At 39.1% G+C, this 19,628-nt stretch overlaps 1 protein-coding gene across 8 annotated transcripts in view; it reads left to right on the top strand.

Annotated features, from left to right (window-relative positions):
- The window catches only part of PSD3 (pleckstrin and Sec7 domain containing 3), a 570,605-nt gene that overhangs the window by 121,637 nt on the left and 429,340 nt on the right, over positions 1-19,628 (top strand). For all 8 annotated transcript variants that reach the window (XR_009517869.1, XM_060001190.1, XM_060001192.1 and 5 more), the window contains one exon: positions 11,894-12,002. Coding sequence is in view for 5 of the 8 variants with exons in the window: in XM_060001190.1 (XP_059857173.1) it covers positions 11,894-12,002 (109 nt within the window). In the remaining 3 variants the exon portion in view is untranslated. The remainder of the gene's footprint in view (positions 1-11,893; positions 12,003-19,628) is intronic.

Here is a 19,628-nt window from a genome sequence, read left to right as displayed (position 1 = left end):
AGGTCTGGCTAGTGATGAGATGAGTCCTGCCTTTTCCCCCACAGTCTTCTCCTTAGCCTGGTAGTCCATTCCTGCTTTGCCCTTTGCTTTGGATGCTGTCTCTAACCTTTAGAAGTCAGGATTTGGATGTTCTGTTATCCCATTTGTCCCCTGGCAGTTTTTGGACTCTTTCTGCTCTTGAGAGGCTCTCAGTCCCAGTTTTACTTGGTTACTGTTCCTGGCTTTTGGACTATCTATCCAATTAGCCTTTCAAGGGAGTAGGAGCTGGTTTTAGGGAATTTCAAATTACGTGGGCCATCCCCTTATTCTCAAACACTGGTGTTTTTTCCACTTGTTTATGTGCAATCGTATGTCAAATATATTTTTAAAGGGAAAAATGCTGCACATGACAGGATTTGAATCTCTCTCTTTATAGCCAGGCAAGCTGAAGGAGTGGATAATTTTGCTTGTTTGTCTTTCAGCTATACAAATTTCTTAATTATAGTGGAAGAGCAAAGTATATTTGGATGAACTTCAATAACAGGGAACAATATAGGTGGAATAACAATTACTCATTAAATCTTTGATTATTTCATTAATAACTCATTTGTACTTGAAAGCATTAGAAATATACTTACAGTATACGTGTCAGTGTGAACTCACGGTTTTTTTATTAGATAGATACAGAAATAAACAGATATAAAAGTATGTATTTGTATATACATATTTTCTGTGTGTCTGCATTAATTTCCTATGGCTGTTAAAGCAAAGTACCACTAACTTGGTGGATTAAAACAATAGAAATTTATTCTCTCATAGTTCTGGAGGCCAGAAGCTTGAAATGAATTGTATGGGCTAAAATCAAGGTTCCAGGAGGGCAGTGGTTTTTCTGGAGACTGTAGGGAGAGTTTGTTTCCTGGCATTTCCAGCCTGGAGTTCCATTCCTTGCATTCCTGGGCTCTTAGCTCCTTCCTCCATCCAATAGCGTGGCATCCTTTCTCTTACTCTGCTTTCCTCTGACTTCCTTCTCTCCTGCCACAAATCTTGGCCCACCTGGGTAATCCAGGTATGAAAGAACTTAATCACATTTTGAAAGTCTTTGCCATATGGTGCAGCACTCACAGGTTCTGAGGATTAGGATGTGGACATCTTGGGGGACCCTTATTTAGCCCACTGCAGTGTGTGAGAGTGTGTGTGTGTGCGCGCGCGCGCGCGTGTGTGCGCGCGCGCATGCATGTGCAGGGTCCTATTTAAAATTTCTTAGGTCTGTCCCCTGAGCTGGTCGACAAGCAGGTACCCCCAGTAGCAGTGGGCACACCCAGCTGCTCAATGTCCAGTTCTTATGTATCATACTAAACAATATTCTTCATTGAAAGGGACCAGGTTTTTGGGTTGGTTTTTGTTCGTAGAGAAATGGCTGATTCCAGGGAGAGGCCTGGAACGTCCTGTTGTACCAGAAAGTGAAGAGGTGCTCAGAGAATACTGGGGATGTGTCAAAGAGAACAGAAGCCGGCTGGAAAGAGCTTCCACTGGCCAAAATCAGGCAGCTTGAACATTGAAGTAAATAACGAAAGTAGTGGATCACAGCTCATTGGATAAAATAGTAAATTCAGTCCTTATTGATAAAAATAAATTTATAATTTGCAGGTTTGATGAGGAACAGAATATTTATAGTAAGTCCCCTACATGCAAACTTTCAGAGATGTGAACGTGCGTTCCATCAACGGCAGGCATAAGTGAAATTGCAGCTTTCCGTCTGTCTCCTATTGCTGACGATCCTTCAGCTCTACCATCTCCCACCTCCTCTCCCTCCTCCAGTCAGTAGCTCTTCTTGCCTGTTCACTTGATGCCAGCCTCTGTATGCCAGCTGTTGTACTGTACTACTATAAGATTAAAAATGTTTTCTTTACTTTTTGTTTTGTTTGTTTGTTTTTTATGTATCATTTGTGTGAAAAGTATTATAAACCTATTACAGTACAATACTATATAGTCGATTGTGTTAGTTGGGTACCTCGGCTAACTTTGTTGGACTTACGAACACATTGGACTTATAGATGTGCTCTCAGAATGGAACTCGTTCATATGTAGGGGACTTACTGTACATAGTTTCTAAGTCTTTCCACAGAATACTGATTAATTACAGAGAGAAAGTTCTCAGTTGACAGTAGAGAGGCCTGGCAGATCAAAGTGAATATGATCAGGAATGGGACAAATTGAAATCCTGTGTCTCTAAATAGGATGCAGAGTGGATAGCATCACTTCTGTGACATTCCTGTCAAAGATGCATAATCTGAATGTAATCATGAGGAAATGTACCAAAAACACCTTAAATTTTGTATGGAAACACAAAAGATGTCAAATAGCCAAAGCAGTCTTGAGAAAGAAAAACAGAGCTGGAGGAATCAGGCTTCCTGACTTCAGACTATACTACAAAGCTATAGTAATCAAAACAGTATGGTACTGGCACAATGACAGACTTATAGATCAATGGAACAGGATAGAAAGCCCAGAGGTAAACCCATGCACCTATGGTCAGTTAATCTACAACAAAGGAGGCAAGAATATACAGTGGAGAAAAGTGAGTCTCTTCAATAAGTGGTGCTGGGAAAGAATCTAAAAGAATGAAATTAGAACATTCTCTAACACCATACACAAAAGTAAACTCAAAATGGACTAAAGATCTAAATGTAAGGCTGGATACTATAAAACTATTAGAAGAAAACATAGACAGAACACTTTTTGACGTAAATCGCAGCAATATCTTTTTGAACCCACCTCCTAGAGTAATGAAAATAAAAACAAAAATAAACACATGGGACCTAATTAAACTTAAAAGCTTTTGCACAGCAAAGGAAACCATCAACAGAATGAAAAGACAACCTACAAAATGGGAGAAAATATTTGCAAATGATGCGACCGATAAGGGATTAATATCCAAAATATACAAACAGCTCATGCAGCTCAATATAAAAAAAAAAACAAACCCAAACAACCCAATCAAAATCAAACCCAATAGACATTTCTCCAAAGAAGATACACAGATTGCCAGCAAACATATGAAAGGATGCTCAACAGCACTAATCATTAGAGAAATGCAAATCAAAACTACAATGAGGTATCACCTCACACCGGTCAGAATGGCCATCATCAAAAAATCTACAAACATTAAATGCTGGAGAGGGTGTGGAGAAAAGGAAACCCTCTTGCACTGTTGGTGGGAATGTAAAGGGATACAGCCACTATGGAGGACAGTATGGAGGTTCCTTAAAAAACTAAAAATAGAACTACCATATGACCCAGCAATCCCACTCCTGGGCATATACCCTGAGAAAACCATAATTCAGAAAGAGTCTGTATCACAATTCATTGCAGCTCTATTTACAATAGCCAGGACATGGAAGCAACCTAAGTGTCCATTGACAGATGAATGGATAAAGAAGATGTGGCACATATATACAATGGAATTTTCCTCAGCCATGAAAAGAAATGAAATTTAGTTATTTGTAGTGAGGTGGATGAACCTAGAGTCTGTCATACAGAGTGAAGTAAGTCAGAAAGAGAAAAACAAATACTGTATGCTAACACATATATATGGGATCTAAGGAAAAAAAAAAGGTTCTGAAGAACCTAGGGGCAGGACAGGAATAAAGATGCAGACGTAGAGAATGGACTTGAGGACACGGGGAGGGGGAAGGGTAAGCTGAGACGAAGTGAGAGAGTGGCATTGACATATATACACTACCAAATGTAAAATAGATAGCTAGTGGGAAGCAGCCACGAAGCACAGGGAGATCAGCTCATACTTTGTGACCACCTATAGGGGTGGGATAGGGAGGGTGGGAGGGAGAGGCAAGAGGGAGGGGATATGGGGATGTATGTATACATAGAGCTGATTCACTTTGTTATACAGCAGAAACTAACACAACAATGTAAAGCAATTATACTCCAATAAAGGTGTTAAAAAATAAATATTGACCTTTAGGTGATTATATGCATATTAAATTTTTTAGAAGGAAGTGTACTTGATGTTTACAAATATTTTTTGAAATATACTGATATAAAAGAAGGATTGAACTATACGTAGATGGAAGGATAAATAATAAAGTAAGTATAGTAAAATATTTTAAAAAATGGGCAGAAGATCTAGAAGACATACAGATGGCCAAAAAGCACATGAACAGATGCTCAGTATTGCAAAGTGTTAGAGAAATGCAAATCAAAACTACAATGAGATATCATCTCACACCGGTCAGAATGGCCATCATCAAAAAGTCTAGAAACAATAAATGCTGGAGAGAGTGTGGAGAAAAGGGAACCCTCTTGCACTGTTGGTGAGAATGTAAATTGATACGGCCACTGTGGAGAATGAACTTATGATTACCAGCAGGGAAGGATGGGGGAAAGGGATAGTCAGGGAGTTTGGGATCGACATGTACACACTGCTTTATTTAAAATAGGTAACCAACAAGGACCTACTGTATAGCACAGGGAACTCTGCTCAGTGTTATGTGGCAGCCTGCATGGGAGGGGAGTTTGGGGGAGAATGGATACATGTATATGTATGGCTGAGTCCCTTTGCTGTGCATGTGAAACTATCACAACACTGTTAATTGGCTATACTTCAATATAAAATAAAAAGTTAAAAAAAAAGTCTACAAACAGTAAATGCTGGAGAGGGTGTGGAGAAAAGGGAACCCTCCTACACTGTTGGTGGGAATGTAAATTGATAACAGCCACTATGAAGGACAGTATGGAGGTTCCTTAAAAAATTAAAAATATAACTACCATGTGATCCAGCAGTCCCACACCTGGGCATGTATCCAGAGAAAACCATACTTCAAAAAGATACATGGACCCCAGTGTTCATTGCAGCACTGTTTACAATAGCCAAGACATGGAAGCAACCTAAATGCCCATTGACAGATGAATGGATAAAGAAGATGTGGTACATATATACAATAGAATATTACTCAGCCATAAAAAAAGAATGAAAAAAAAAAGAATGAAATAATGCCATTTGCAGCAGCATGGATCAATCTAGAGATGATCATAGTAAGTGAAGTAAGTCAAAGACAAATATCATATGATATCACTTATATGTGGAATCTAAAAAAATGATACAAATGAACTTGTTTACAAAACAGAAACAGACTCACAGACATAGAAAACAAATTTATGGTTACCAAAGGGGAAAGGTGTCAGGGAGGGATAAATTAGGAGTTTGGGATTAACATATACACTACTCTGTATAAAATAGATAGTCAACAAGGACCTACTGTATAGCACAGGGAACTCTACTCAATATTCCATAATAACCTATATGGGAAAAGAGTCTGAAAAAGAATGGATATATGTATAACTGAACCACTTTGCTGTACACCTGAAACTAACACAGCATTGTAAATCGACTATACTCAATATAAAATAAAAATTAAAAAAAAAGTATATGACTGTAATCATGAGGAAATGTAAAGACAAACCCACGTTGAAGAACACTCTGCAAAATAATGGGCCTGTAATTTTCCAATAACTCATAGTCATGGAAGTTAAGGAATCTAATGTCATGTAATAGTGGGTCTAAATAGCCAGTTGGAAGTTCTGAGCTTCACTGTGGGGAGGAGCTGGTTAAGCCATTCATCAGTGGACCCCTGACATAACTATTTAGGTCTTTCTTCGTGAGGTGGTTGCTTTCTGCAGAGAAAGCTCTTCAGATCTCTTGCCTGCAGGGTAAAGTCCAGGGTGCAGCACTCCATAGGTTGGGTGAAATAAAAGAACTGGATATTGAGTGGCTGGGTGTGCTCATTGCTACTGGGGGTACCTGCTTGTAGACCAGCTCAGGGAACAGAGCTGGAGAAGAAGTCTAAGCATCTTAGCATACAGCAGCAAGTCCCCTTGCTACTCTGGTGTCCTTGTATCAGTTGTGCTTCGTGTCCCCCAGGCCAGAGATGTTCTGTGAAAAATCTCACTCATGAATAGAATTCCAGTCTTTTGCCTGAATGAAGTGGGGGGTGGCAAATTTTCCAGTGAAACAGATCTGGGGATCTAACTGCTTGATAACCTTTCCTTTTCACCAGTCCTGCTTGTGTTGACCCCTCCTCCTTCCACCTTCCCCCTTCCCCCTTTCCTTTGCCTTTGAGTATTCTTTGGTGTGGCTTGGTTGGTTCTGTTCCCTTTTAACAGACCTAAGTTACCTGTCATCTTAAACAACTTCCCATTTGCTCTTAACTCTTTCAGCTTTCCCTGATGATAGGCTGCTGTAATAAGGTACCACAGACTGGGTAGCTTAGCCAGAGGGAAAATTATGCTCTCACAGGTCTGTAATCTAAGAAGTCCAGGCTCAAGGTGTCAGTAGGGTTGGTTTCTTCCGAGGCCTCTTTCTTTGGCCTGCAGATGGCTGGCTGCCTTCTCCCTGTGTCTTTGTATGGACTTCCATGTGTGTCTGTGTCCTAATCTCTTATAAGGGCACCAGTCATATTGGATTAGGGCCTACCCTAATGACCTTATAGACCCTGTTTCCAAATGCAGTCACGTGTAAGGTGCTGGAGCTAGGACTCAACATATGAATTTTGGGACACAGTTCTGCCCATAACACCCAACCATTGTCTTTGGCAGCATTGGCACTAAGCTTCTAGTGCTGCCTGTACTTGAGTTGCCGCACTCGGTGCCCTGCTTCCGTGGGCCTGACTTCTGGGTGATGGAATCAGATGGCACTGAGTGGGATCAGGCATGGAGTGTGAATGTTGGAATCATATTAGTTTTGAGTGAGTTGTGAAACATTATTTTTATAGTCGTTAGTTTAGCTTTTAATATTCTCTGGCTTAAAGCACTTTATAATATTCAGTCCTGACTGACTTTAGAGGTCTCATATCCTCTGAACATGATCCTGAAATTGAAATGATAAGGATGTGAAGGAGCACGCCACCCTCCTCAGACTACCCTCAAGCCCTGTCTCCACCTCTCCCACCCCTGACCCCATACGTCCCCTCCCAAGTCAACTGAAATTACTTCTAAAATTTGCCTGCAGCTTTCTGCTTTCTCCTCTTGATTTTTTATAGTTAGGCAATTAAAAAAATTAGTTTATGTCAGTAGTGTTTCTCTTGTATCTGAAATTGGTAATTATAATCAGCAACATCTTGAGACTTGGATGATATTAGGTGAAAACTCTTTGTAAATTTGAAAAGCTATGTAAAATGTAAGGTTGAGATTTTACTTGTCCTGTCCATTTAAAGATGGACTGCCGACTTACATATTATGGTGACCATGTCATTGTAACTTCATCACAAGGAAAAGACTTGTGTTATTCCTCCTTAATGAAATATCTGTGAAGGTGGCTCAGAAGTGTGAAGAATCTTTGTGCTTCAGAATTAGAAGGGACCTTAGAGATGAATTTGAATATCTCTTTTTACCAATAAAAAGAAGCTGAAGTCTAAGACTGAAGCTGAAGTCCAGGACTGAACATTAGTGTGACTGAGTGGGAGTCTGACCTGGGATTCAAGTCTGGATCAGCCGACAGTCCATTTGCTAATGTTACTTCATATCCCATACTTTATCACAGTGGCTGTGATAAAAAAGAATATATATTTTTCAGTTAGTAATACAGAAGAAAAAGTAGTGCTGAGTATTTCAAGTAAAATTTTTTTGACCTGCAAAAATTGTTGTGGAGATAGGTGGGTGAAGAACTGTAACCCTTGGCATGGGAAGGGCAGTGGGGCACCTAGCTTTAAGAATAACTAATATAAGCCGAGTGCATTTTATTTCACTGGGCAAGTCAGGGGAATGGTTGTGCTTTGACTGGGCCTGAATGTTGGGTTTTGGGGTTCCCCACAATTTTCAGAGTATGGAGTGCTTTATTAGAGTGGAGCCCTGTAGTATCTTTTACTCTTGGTTAGAGCATCGTTTTAACAGGTGTTTCTCTTCTGTGAGAGTCTGTGCTTTGAACAGTGCTTCACTTCCAAACCTTAGCACAAGTGTGCTCTGTGGACCAGCATCAGCATCCTCTGGGAACGTCTTAGGAATGCAGAGTCTCAGGCCCCACCCCAGACCTGCTTGATCTGTGTTTTAACAAGACTCCCAGGCAGTTCATATATACAGTAAAGCATGGGAAACACTGGTCTAGAGCAGTGGTTCACAAAATGTGGTCCCTGGACCAGCAGCATCAACATCGCGGGCAAAGTTGCTAGAAAACACACATTCTCAGGCCCCAAATCCCAGGCCCCCTGAACCAGAAACTCTGGGTGAAACCCCAATATGTGCTTTAACAAGCCCTGTAGGTAATGCTAATTCATGCTTAAGTTTGAGAACCACTCTGGAGCACTGTGTTTCCACAGTTTTGATCTGGACTCACGGTGAAAAATATATTTTACATCATGACCCAAAACACACACACACACACACACACACACTCTAGAAGTTTCATAAAACAATGGTTATCTTACCAAGTTCTATATCTACTTTGGTATTTTCCATTTTATTCTGTTAAATATATATGTGTGTGTATAAACTTATTTATAAAGAAAATCTGGCCATAACCCACACAGCTGCTTACAAAGCCACTAATAGACCATGCACTGCAGTTTAAGGACTGATGCTCTTGAACAGGGTCTCTTAACCTTCTTCTGTGCTGTGGCCCCTTTTGACAGTCTTGTAAAGCTCTGGATCTCTTGTCAGAGTAATGCTTTTTAAGTGTATACAGTAATATACATGGAGCTGTAAAAGAAACCAATTATATAGGGTACCAATATATTAAACAAATGTGTGATATGGTGATATATTGTATTTTCTTATTCATAGTGAGATTTAGTGGTGGGTCTTGTAACTACTGTCATTTCAAAGTAGGAATGGGTATAAATGATAGTTCAAGTTATTTGCAATAATTGTTATATGAAGTGAAAATGGCTGTGATTTCAATTGGTGACAAAGTTACGGTTACTGATAATAATACTGTGGTTTGTTGAGTACATGCATATTTGAAAAAAAAAAAAGCTACATTTCGGTTTAAGTTAAGTGAAAATAAAGATGTAATTTTTTCCCCTAACTTCAGACTTCCAAAATTCTGAGGTTAAGCACTCTTGCTCAAGAGGAACCTTTCTTTGGAGAATAGTTCCCAGGCTTTAAGACTGTGTGTCAAAAAATTACCTTCCTGGAATTCCTTAAAATTGCTGCTTCATCGATGGCATTTCTTATTTTCTAGCACCATGGTAATGGAGTTCTGTTTTGTTTTTTTCCTCACCAACAGGGTAGGAGGTTTCCCTTTTCTCCACATCCTCACCACCATTTATTTTTTGTGTTCTTTTTGATGTTAGCCATTCTGACAGGGGTGAGGTGATAGCTCATTGTGGTTTTGATTTGCATTTCCCTGATGCAGAAATCAGCATTTTAAAATTTAATTTAATTTTTATTTTACTTTGGAGTATAGTTGATTTATAATGTTGTTAGTTTCAGATGTACAGCAAAGTGATTCAGTTATACATATACACGTATCCATTCATTTTCTTTTTTTGTTTTTGGCCACGGTGTGCAGCTTGTAGGATCTTAGTTCCCTGACCAGGGATTGAACCCCAGCCCTCAGCAGTGAGAGTGCAGAGTCCTAATGACCGCCGGGGAACTCCCCATATATCCATTCTTTTTCAGACTCTTTTCCCAAGTAATGGAGTTTTCCTTTAAAATCTTCTTCTCTATTGTTTTCCTGAGGTTACCTCAGGCCCAAATGCAATCTATTGACAATGTTTCTTCTCTAGTCTCCCCCATCTCAACACACCACCCAGCTGCTCAAACCAGATTCCTGGGATCATTCTCTGGGCCATGGGTTCTGGATTCAGGATCTGAATCTGGGGTCCACGGTTTACTAGCTGTGTCACCTTGGACAAGCGACAAGCCTCCCTTTCTCTGCCTGTGAGACTGGGATGGCAGCAGTGCCCCCACCTCATAGGACTGTTCTGAGTATTGCATGAGACATCCCAGGTATTGCACTGGAACAGCCTGGCCTGGAGTTAAGTGGTTAGTAAATGTTATCCATTACAGTTATGCTTGATTTCTTCCTTTCCCTTATTCCTTAAACCCAGTTTGTCAGAAAATTTATATAGAGTTTCCCTACAGGTATATTTCATATTTATCTACTTCTGTCTGTTCCCATTGCCGTCGTCCTACTCGAAACTTCCATGCATTCTCATTGGCACTTCTGACTGGTGTCTCTCCTTCCTCTTGACTGACTCCAATCAGTTTCCCCTATAACAACCGTATGATTTTTTTTAAAGTGTAAGTGAATGACCTAATAAAAACGTTAGTGACCACCGTACATTTAGAACAGTCCAGTGGCTTCCCGTCAAGCCTTTCCCTGACCTGCAGCCTGTGTTTTTGGCCCCTGCGTCCTTTCAAGTGTTTGTTCCTGCTGTGCTGTTTCTCTGGTCTGCCTCTGAACTTGCCCGTGTACCCACTGTTCTGTGGCCACATTGGCTTTCCCTCAGTTATTTGGGTAGCCTGGTCCTTTCATACTTTGAGGCCATTGTGTGTGACCCTCCCTCTGTTCAGCTGCATGTTTCTGCCCTTCCTCAGCTCCCATCCTTCTCATCTCTGTGGGAGAGAGCCTTTCTTAACCACCCCTACCTAAATTAGGGCACCAAATTCCTCCTTTATCAGCCTGAGGCTCCCTAAACACATCAACAAGTGAATATTGCCTCTCCATCAGGGAAAAGGATAATTAACAGCCTGTGATTATGAAACATGCAACTCCAAGAGGAGTGGAATAATTTTACACATTGTGAACATTAAGTGATTGTAGAGCTATTTTAAGAAATTGCAATCCTGAAATTGTTCAAGAAGGTCTTTGATATTGTTATTCAAGAACAAAGAGAGGCCGGCCCACTGAACCTGTCTGCAGAGGGTAATGGAGGTACTCATAACCCAGCCATGCGCCTCCTCACTGCTGTCAGTCATTTCTGCTCCAAAGGGTAAAGCAGATGTCATAAAATTTCCCTCCTTGAAGTAGCTGCCTGGTTGCTGATAGAACCCTTCATGCTCCTCTCTCCTAAAGTGAATGGTCAGTTGCTGCTCAGACATGAGAAAGATGCCTCATGATTAGACGATAGAAACCAGTGTGGTAATATCTGGATCCTGGTTTTAATTTTTGAGTTCGGAGTGAAGAGGCAGCATAATGACTCCCTGATTGGACTCGGTCAAATTTCTTTGTGTTTTGAAATTTCTGCCTTGTTACTTATTTTTAATTAATCCTAGGCCAGAGAAAGGAGGCACTCCTGATTTTTGGCAGTTGCCTAAAGCAGCCAGGAAAAGGGTGATAGGAGTTGAGAATCATGTTGTGAACCACTTCAGTGACCTTTGTAGTTTTTCTTTCAAATAAGTGTCCCAAAGGAAACTGGGACAGATACTTGAATTTAGGATAATAAGTATAAACGCCTGGTACTCCTGTTTGGCTAAATGGTGTTCCTGATTAAATAAAAATGTGGTCTCTTTTGGGGAAAGACTACCTTTTGTTTACATACTTTAGCAGAACCCATGCACAGAAGTATTCCTGGTATGGACTGTGGGTAATGATAATCATTTGGAAAATGATGTGTCTAAAAATAAAATACAGTTTTCTTATTGCAAAAAAGTAACATATACTTAATTTTTAGAAATTCTACCATAATTCTGCCCTCCAGTCAAGCCAACCTTTTCATATTTTTCTTGTTCCCCTATAGATGTTTATATGTTTATCTTTCTATATAGTTGTAATCTTGCTGTGATCATCTTGTATTCTGATTTATGTTATGTTATGATTTTCATGTTTCATTTTTAATGGCTGTATAGCATTCTATCAAGTAGAAATGTCATAACCATTCTCTTGTTGGTTGATTTGCTTTATGATGTATTTTTTATGATATACTTTTAATGATGTCTTTGTTTTGCTCTAATTTTGCAGGCAGAGACATTTGTTTGGGTTAACAGTGCATCAGCACATTCCCAGAGTGTTGCCAAGGCCAAATATGAATTTTTATTTGGCAGATCTGAAGAGAAAACTCCAGATACTAGTAAGTGTATCCCTACCTTCCTCTTTCAGGTAACAGATAGGAAGTGCTATTGAAATTTCAAATCTCAGAAGCTGAGAATTCTTCAAATCAAGAAGTGACTTGAAATTACCTAAAACAGCCTACTAGAATCACATCCTGTATTTCTGAGTTCTACACCTTAGGAAGATATAGAATTATTAGTGAATAATTAAAGCAACAGGTTTCACAGAGGTAGGAAGGCAGCAGTGCGGATGGAGAAAAGGTACTCAATCAGCAGGAGATAAAGGCCATAGGAGTCCTGGGAGTCAGGCAGAGAAGGGTACTGAATGTGGTTAAGAGCTTTGGCTCTTTAGCTAGGCTTCTTGAGCGTCAGTTCTGGCTTTGTAACTTATGAGATGCATGACCTTGAGTAAGTTGTCCAAGCTATTTTTGCCTCAGTTTTCTCATCTGTAAAATGGGATTATAGTGATATATGTGTCAGAAATCTTTTGAGGATTAGGTAGATTGACATATGTAAGGATCTCAAAACCATACTTGGCATGTAATAAATGATATGGAAGTGTTTGCTGCCATTATTATTTATTATGATCATTATCATCATCATATTCCTGACCTTTGAAGCTGACATTTAGAAAAAATACAATCCTGACTCTCCTCAACTCCATCACTGTCTGACACTGATTTTCTGTTTTGGGTAGACAAGGAATCTGACCTAATGTATTGGTAGCTGTTGTTCAGTTGAAGAAGTCAAATGCTAACTATTCATTTTGATTTATGTGTTAGATGGGATTATATAATGGGCTCCCTAATACCTGGGGCTAGCAAGAATGCAGTGTATATCAATAATTCCTTTTACCTTAATAATGAATATTTATTAGATATTTCAGTAGTTGGGGACTCTTAATGAAGTATAAAACAGCTAAATTATTTAAAAAAAATCATTCTGCTTTTATTATGTAGCATAAATACCTAACATTCTAGGCTAGAGGTTTGGGGCACTTAATCATTTATTCACTTTGTCTCAGGGAGTACTGACTGTCATCACCCCAAGACTGTGTAAAACTCCTCCTTGGCATAGCCTTAACTTTGTGATTTTGTGCTAATTAAGCTGTTTTTAACTTCGATAAAACATGATTTTTACTTTACTATATAGAGATACTATCAAATGTCTACATAGTCCTTTGACTTACTGGTGGGTGAGTTTGGGTCTACCTTACTCATAGGTTTTGTAGTTTTCCGAGTGTACCTGAGGAGAATCAAAATGACATTTTAAACCTCCTGTTCCTTATTTGCCTTGGTAAAAATGGTTGGTGTTATTTATTTCTAGTGTGATGTTATTCTGCAGGTGTGTAAGTGTGCATGCATTTATTAAATCTATTTAATGAACACTTATTATGTGCTAGTCACCTGTGCTGGGCACTGTCATGGTACAAAGAAGCAGAAGACAGTCCTTACCACATGGGGGCTAATTCTTTGGTCGGAGAGAGGGAATGATCATTTTCAGCTGTGCTGGTGATGGCTTCATGGAGGAGGTGAAAGTTGCACTGTTCTTAAAGAATGACTAGTATTCTGATTAATTGAGTTTTGGGGAGGGCATTTCAGACTGAGGGAAGGGTATGACCAAGGGTGTGGTGGCAGAAAATACAAATTTTTTGGAGAACATGGAGGAAACTGCCCAGGTTGGTTTGCAAAGCATATCTGTGAGAGATAGGTTTAGAAAGATAACCATTTAGAAAGGGGCAGAATCATGGAGGGTGAAGAGTGTGCATTTTAATTTAGGTATGTGGAGATGAAGTGCCAGGTACTGTTTTTTTTTTTTAATCTATTTTTTATTTTTATTTATTTTTTTGGGTATAGTTGCTTTACAATGTCGTGTTAGTTTCTACTGTAAAACGAAGTGAATCAGCTATATGTGTATATATATCCTCTCCCTCTTGGACCTCCCTCCACACCCCCTAATCCCACCCATCTAGGTCACCACAGAGCACTAAGTGGAGCTCCCTACGCCATACAGCAGGTTCCCACTAGCTATCTGTTTTACATATGCTAGTGTATACATGTCTCCCAATCTCCCAATTCATCCCACCCCCACTTACCTCCCCCCCTGCCCCCCCCCCGCCCCCCGGCCTGTGTCCACACATTTGTTCGCTATGTCTGTGTCTCTATTCCTGCTCTGCAGATAGGTTCATCTGTACCATTTTTCTAGATTCCACATATATGTGTTAATATACAATAATTGTTTTTCTCTTTATGACTTACTTCACTCTGTATGACAGTCTCTGGGTCCATCCACGTCTCTGCAAATGACTCAGTTTCATTCCTTTTTATGACTGAGTAATATTCCATTGTACATATGTACCATATCTTCTTTATCCATTCCTCTGTTGATGGACATTTAGGTTGCTTCCATGTCCTGGCTATTGTAAATAGTGCTGCAATGAACATTGGGGTGCATGTGTCTTTTTGAATTATGGTTTTCTTAGGGTATATGCCCAGTAGTGGGATTGCTGGGTCATATGGTAATTCTATTTTTAGTTTTTTAAGGAACCTCCATACTGTTCTCCATAGTGGCTGTATCAATTTACATTCCCACCAACAGTGCAAGAGAGTTCCCTTTCTGCACACCCCCTCCAGCATTTATTCTTTGTAGATTTTTTTTTTTTTTTTTTTTTTTTTGCGGTATGCGGGCCTCTCACCGTTGTGGCCTCTCCCGTTGTGGAGCCCAGGCTCCGGACGCGCAGGCTCAGTGGCCATGGCTCATGGGCCCAGCCACTCCGCGGCATGTGGGATCTTCCCGGACCGGGGCACGAACCCATGTCCCCTGCATCAGCAGGCGGACTCTCAACCACTGCGCCACCAGGGCAGCCCCTCTTTGTAGATTTTTTGATAATGGTCATTCTGACCAGTGTGAGGTGATACCTCATTGTAGTTTTGATCTGCATTTCTCTAATAAGTGCTAATAATAATTGCTAATAATTAACAATGTTGAGCATCTTTTCATGTGCCTCTTGGCCATCTGTATGTCTTCTTTGAGACGTGTCTCTTTAGGTCTTCTGCCCGTTTTTTGATTGGGTTGTTTGTTTTTTTGATATTGAGCTGCATGAGCTGTTGGTATATTTTGGAGATTAATCCCTTGTCAGTTGCTTTGTTGGCAAATATTTTCTCCCATTCTGAGGGTTGTGTTTTCATCTCGTTTATGGTTTTCTTTGCTGTACAAAAGCTTTTAAGTTTAATTAGGTCCCATTTGTTTATTTTTGTTTTTATTTTCATTACTGTAGGAGGTGGGTCGAAAGAGATCCTGCTGTGATTTATGTCAAAGAGTGTTCTGCCTATGTTTTTCTTGAAGAGTTTTATAGTGTCTGGTCTTACATTTAGGTCTTTAATCCATTTTGAGTTTATTTTTGTGTATGGTGTTAGGAAGTGTTCTAATTTCATTCTTTTACATGTAGCTGTCCAGCTTTCCCAGCACCACTTATTGAAGAGGCTGTCTTTTCTCCATTGTATATTCTTGCCTCCTTTGACATAGATTAGTTAACCATATGTGCGTGGGTTTATCTCTGGGCTTTCTATCCTGTACCATTGATCTATATTTCTGTTTTTTGTGCCAGTACTGTCTTGATTACTGTAGCTTTGTAGTATAGTCTGAAGTCAGGGAGCCTGATTCCTCTAACTCTGTTTTTCTTTCTCAAGATTGCTTGGCTATTTGGAGTCTTTTGTGTTTCCACACAAATTGTAAAATTTTTTGTTCTAATTCTATGAAAAATGCCATTGGTAATTTGATAGGGATTGCATTGAATCTGTAGATTGCTTTGGGTAGTAGAGTCATTTTCACAATATTGATTCTTCCAATCCAAGAACATGGTATATCTCTCCATCTGTTTGTATCACCTTTAACTTCTTTCATCAGTGTCTTAGAGTTTTCTGCATACAGGTCTTTTGTCTCCCTAGGTAGGTTTATTCCTGGGTATTTTATTCTTTTTGTTGCCATGGTAAATGGGATTGTTTCCTTACTGATTTTTTTGTTGTTAGCGTATAGGACTGCAAGAGATTTTTGTGCATTAATTTTGTATCCTTCAAGTTTACCAAATTGATTAGCTTTAGTAGTTTTCTGGTGGCATCTTTAGTATTTTTGCTGTATAGTATCATGTCATCTGCAAACTGAGAGTTTTACTTCTTCTTTTCCAATTTGTATTCCTTTTGTTTCTTTTTCTTCTCTGCTGTGGCTAGGACTTCCAAAACTATGTTAAATAATAGTGGCAAGAGTGGATATCCTTGTCTTCTTCCTGATCTTAGAGGAAATGCTCTCAGTTTTTCACCATTGAGAATGATGTTTGCTATGGGTTTGTCTTATATGGCCTTTATTACATTGAAGTAGGTTCTCTCTGTGCCCACTTCCTGGAGAGTTTTTATCATAAATGGGTGTTGAATTTTGTCTAAAAGCTTTTTTCTGCATCTATTGAGATGATCATGTGGTTTTTTTCTTTAATTTGTTAATATGATGTATCACATCGATTGATTTGCTTATATTGAAGAATCCTTGTAATCCTTGCATTCCTAGGATAAATCCCACTCGATTGTGGTGTATGATCCTTTAATGTGTTGTTGGATTCTGTTTGCTAGTAATTTTTTGAGGATTTTGGCATCTATGTTTATCAGTGATATTGGCCTGTAATTTTTGTTTTTTGTGATATCTTTGTCTGGTTTTGGTAGCAGGGTGATGGTGGTCTCCTAGAATAAGTTTAGGAGTGTTCCTCCCTCTGCAAATTTTGGGAAGAATTTGAGAAGGATCGGTGTTACCGCTTCTCTAAATGTTTGATAGAATTCACCTGTGAAGCCACCTGGTCCTGGACTTTTGTTTCTTGGAAGATTTTAAATTACAGTTTCAATTTCATTACTTGTGATTGGTCTGTTTATATTTTCTACTTCTTCCTGGTTCAGTCTTAGAAGTTGTACCTGTCAAAGAATTTGTTCATTTCTTCCAGGTTGTCCATTTTATTGGCATATAGTTGTTTGTAATAGTCTCTTATGATCCTTTGTATTTCTGTGGTGTCATTTGTAGTTTCTCCCTTTTCATTTCTAATTTTATGGATTTGAGTCCTCCTTTTTTACTTGATGAGTCTGGATAAAGGTTTATCAGTTTTGTGTATCTTCTCAAAGAACCAGTTTAGTTTTGTTGATCTTTGGTGTTGTTTTCTTCATTTCTGTTTCATTTATTTCTGCTCTGATCTTTGTTTCTTTCCTTCTACTAATTTTGGGTTTTCTTTGTTCTTCTTTCTCTAGTTGCTTGAGGTGTTAGGTTAGATTGTTTATTTGAGATTCTTCTTGTTTCTTGAGGTGAGATTGAATTGCTATAAACTTCCCTCTTAGAACTGCTTTTGCGTCATCGTGTTGTCGTTGTCATTTGTTTCTGTGTATTGTTTTATTTCCTCTTTGATTTCTTCAGTGATCTCTTCATTAGTAGCATTTTTTTAGACTCCATGTGTTTGTATTTTTTACAGTTTTTCCCTGTTATTGATTTCTTTTTTAAAAGAATTTTTAATTTATTTATTTATTTATTTTGGTTGTACTGGGTCTTCATTGCTGTGTGTGGGCTTTCTCTTGATGCAGCAAGTTGGGGCCACTCTTTGTTGCGAGCTAGTCTGCACAGGTGTCTCATTGCAGTGCTTTCTCATTTTGGAGCAGAGATCTAGGCACATGGGCTTCAGTAGTTGTGGCATGTGGGCTCAGTAGTTGTGGCTCGCTGGCTCTAGAGCGCAGGCTCATTAGCTGTGGCACACAGGCTTAATTACTCCGCGGCAAGTGGTATCTTCCTGGATTAGGGATCAAACCCATGACCCCTGCATTGGCAGGTGGATTCTTAACCACTGCGTCACCAGGGAAGTCCCTGTGATTGATTTCTAATCTCATAGCTTTGTGTTCAGAAAAGATGCTTGATATGATTTCAGTTTTCTTAAATTTACTGAGGCTTGATTTGTGACCCAAGATGTGATCTATCCTGGAGAATATTCTGTAAGCACTTGAGGAGAAAGTGTACTCTGCTGCTTTTGGTTGGAATGTCCTATAAATACCAATTAAGTGTGTCTGGTCTGTTGTGTCATTTAAAGCTTGTGTTTCCTTGTTGAGTTTCTGTCTGGATGATCTGTTCATTGGTGTAAGTGGGGGGTTAAAAGTCCCCCACTATTATTGTGTTACTGTCAATTTCCCCTTTTAAGCCTTATGTATTGAGGCAGTCCTCTGTTGGGTGCATAAATATTTATAATTATTATGTCTTCTTCTTGGATTGATCCCTTGATCATTAGGCAGTGTTCTTCCTTGTCTCTTGTATCAGTCTTTATTTTAAAGTATATTTTATCTGATATGAGTATTGGTACTCCAGCTTTCTCTTGATTTCCATTTGCATGGAATATCTTTTTCTGTCTTCTCAGTTTCAGTCTATGTATGTGTGTCTAGGTCTGAAGTGGGTCTCTTATAGACAGCATATATACGGGTCTTGTTTTTGTATTCATTCAGCCAGTCTATATCTTTTGATTGGAGCATTTAAACCATTTACATTTAATGTAATTATCGATATCTATGTTACTATTACCATTTTCTTTATTGTTTTGGGTTTGTTTTTGTAGGTCTTTGTCTTTTCTTGTGTTTCCTGCCTAGAGAAGTTCCTTTAGCATTTGTTGTAAAGCTGGTTTGGTGGTGCTGAATTCTGTTAGCTTTTCCTTGTCTGTAAACCTTTGGATTTCTCTGTCAAATCTGAATGCGATCCTTGCTGGGTAGAGTAATCTTGGCTGTAGGTTCTTCTCTTTCATCACTTTAGGTATATCCTGCCAATGCCATCTAGCCTGCAGAGTTTCTACTGAAAAATCAGCTGATGACCTTATGGGGATTCCTTTATATGTTATTTTTTGTTTTTCCCTTGCAGCTTTTAATATTTTTTCTTTGAACTTAATTTTTGTTCGTTTGATTAATATGTGTCTCGCTGTGTTTCCCCTAGGGCTTATCATGTATGGGACTCTCTGTACTTCTTCGACTTGGGTGACTATTTCCCATGTTAGGGAAGTTTTTGACTATAATTTCATCAAATATTTTTTCAGACCCTTTCTCTTTCTCTTCTTCTTCTGGGACCCCTGTAATTCAAATGTTGGTGTGTTTACTGTTGTCCCAGATGTCTGTGAGAATGTCCTCATTTCTTTTCATTCTTTTTTCTTTATTCTGCTCCTCGGCAGTTATTTCCATCATTCTTTCTTCCAGCTCACTTATTTGTTCTTCTCCCTCAGTTATTCTGCTATTGATTCCATCTAGTATATTTTTCATTTTAGTTATTGTGTTGTTCATCACTGTTTGTTCTTTAGTTCTTCTAGGTCCTTGTTAAACATTTCTTGTATTTTCTTGATCTGTGCCTCCATTCTATTTCTGAGATTTTGGATCATCTTTACTATCATTACTGTGAATTCTTTTTCAGGTAGGTTGCCTATTTCCTCTTCATTTTTTTGGTCTTGTAGGTTTTTACCTTGCTTCTTTGGCTGTAACATATTTTTTTGTCATCTTATTTTTCTTTTGATTGGTGGGGCTGTCTTCCTGTCTTGCTGCTTGTTTGGCTTGAGGTGTCCAGTACTGGAGTTTGCCAGCAGTTGTGTGGAGCTGGGTCTTGGT

Source organism: Delphinus delphis, chromosome 21 (genome assembly GCF_949987515.2).
Source record: "Delphinus delphis chromosome 21, mDelDel1.2, whole genome shotgun sequence".
Lineage (NCBI taxonomy): Eukaryota > Metazoa > Chordata > Mammalia > Artiodactyla > Delphinidae > Delphinus > Delphinus delphis.
The sequence above is the reverse complement of the archived record's forward strand: the minus strand, read 5'-3'. Positions and strand labels throughout refer to the sequence as shown.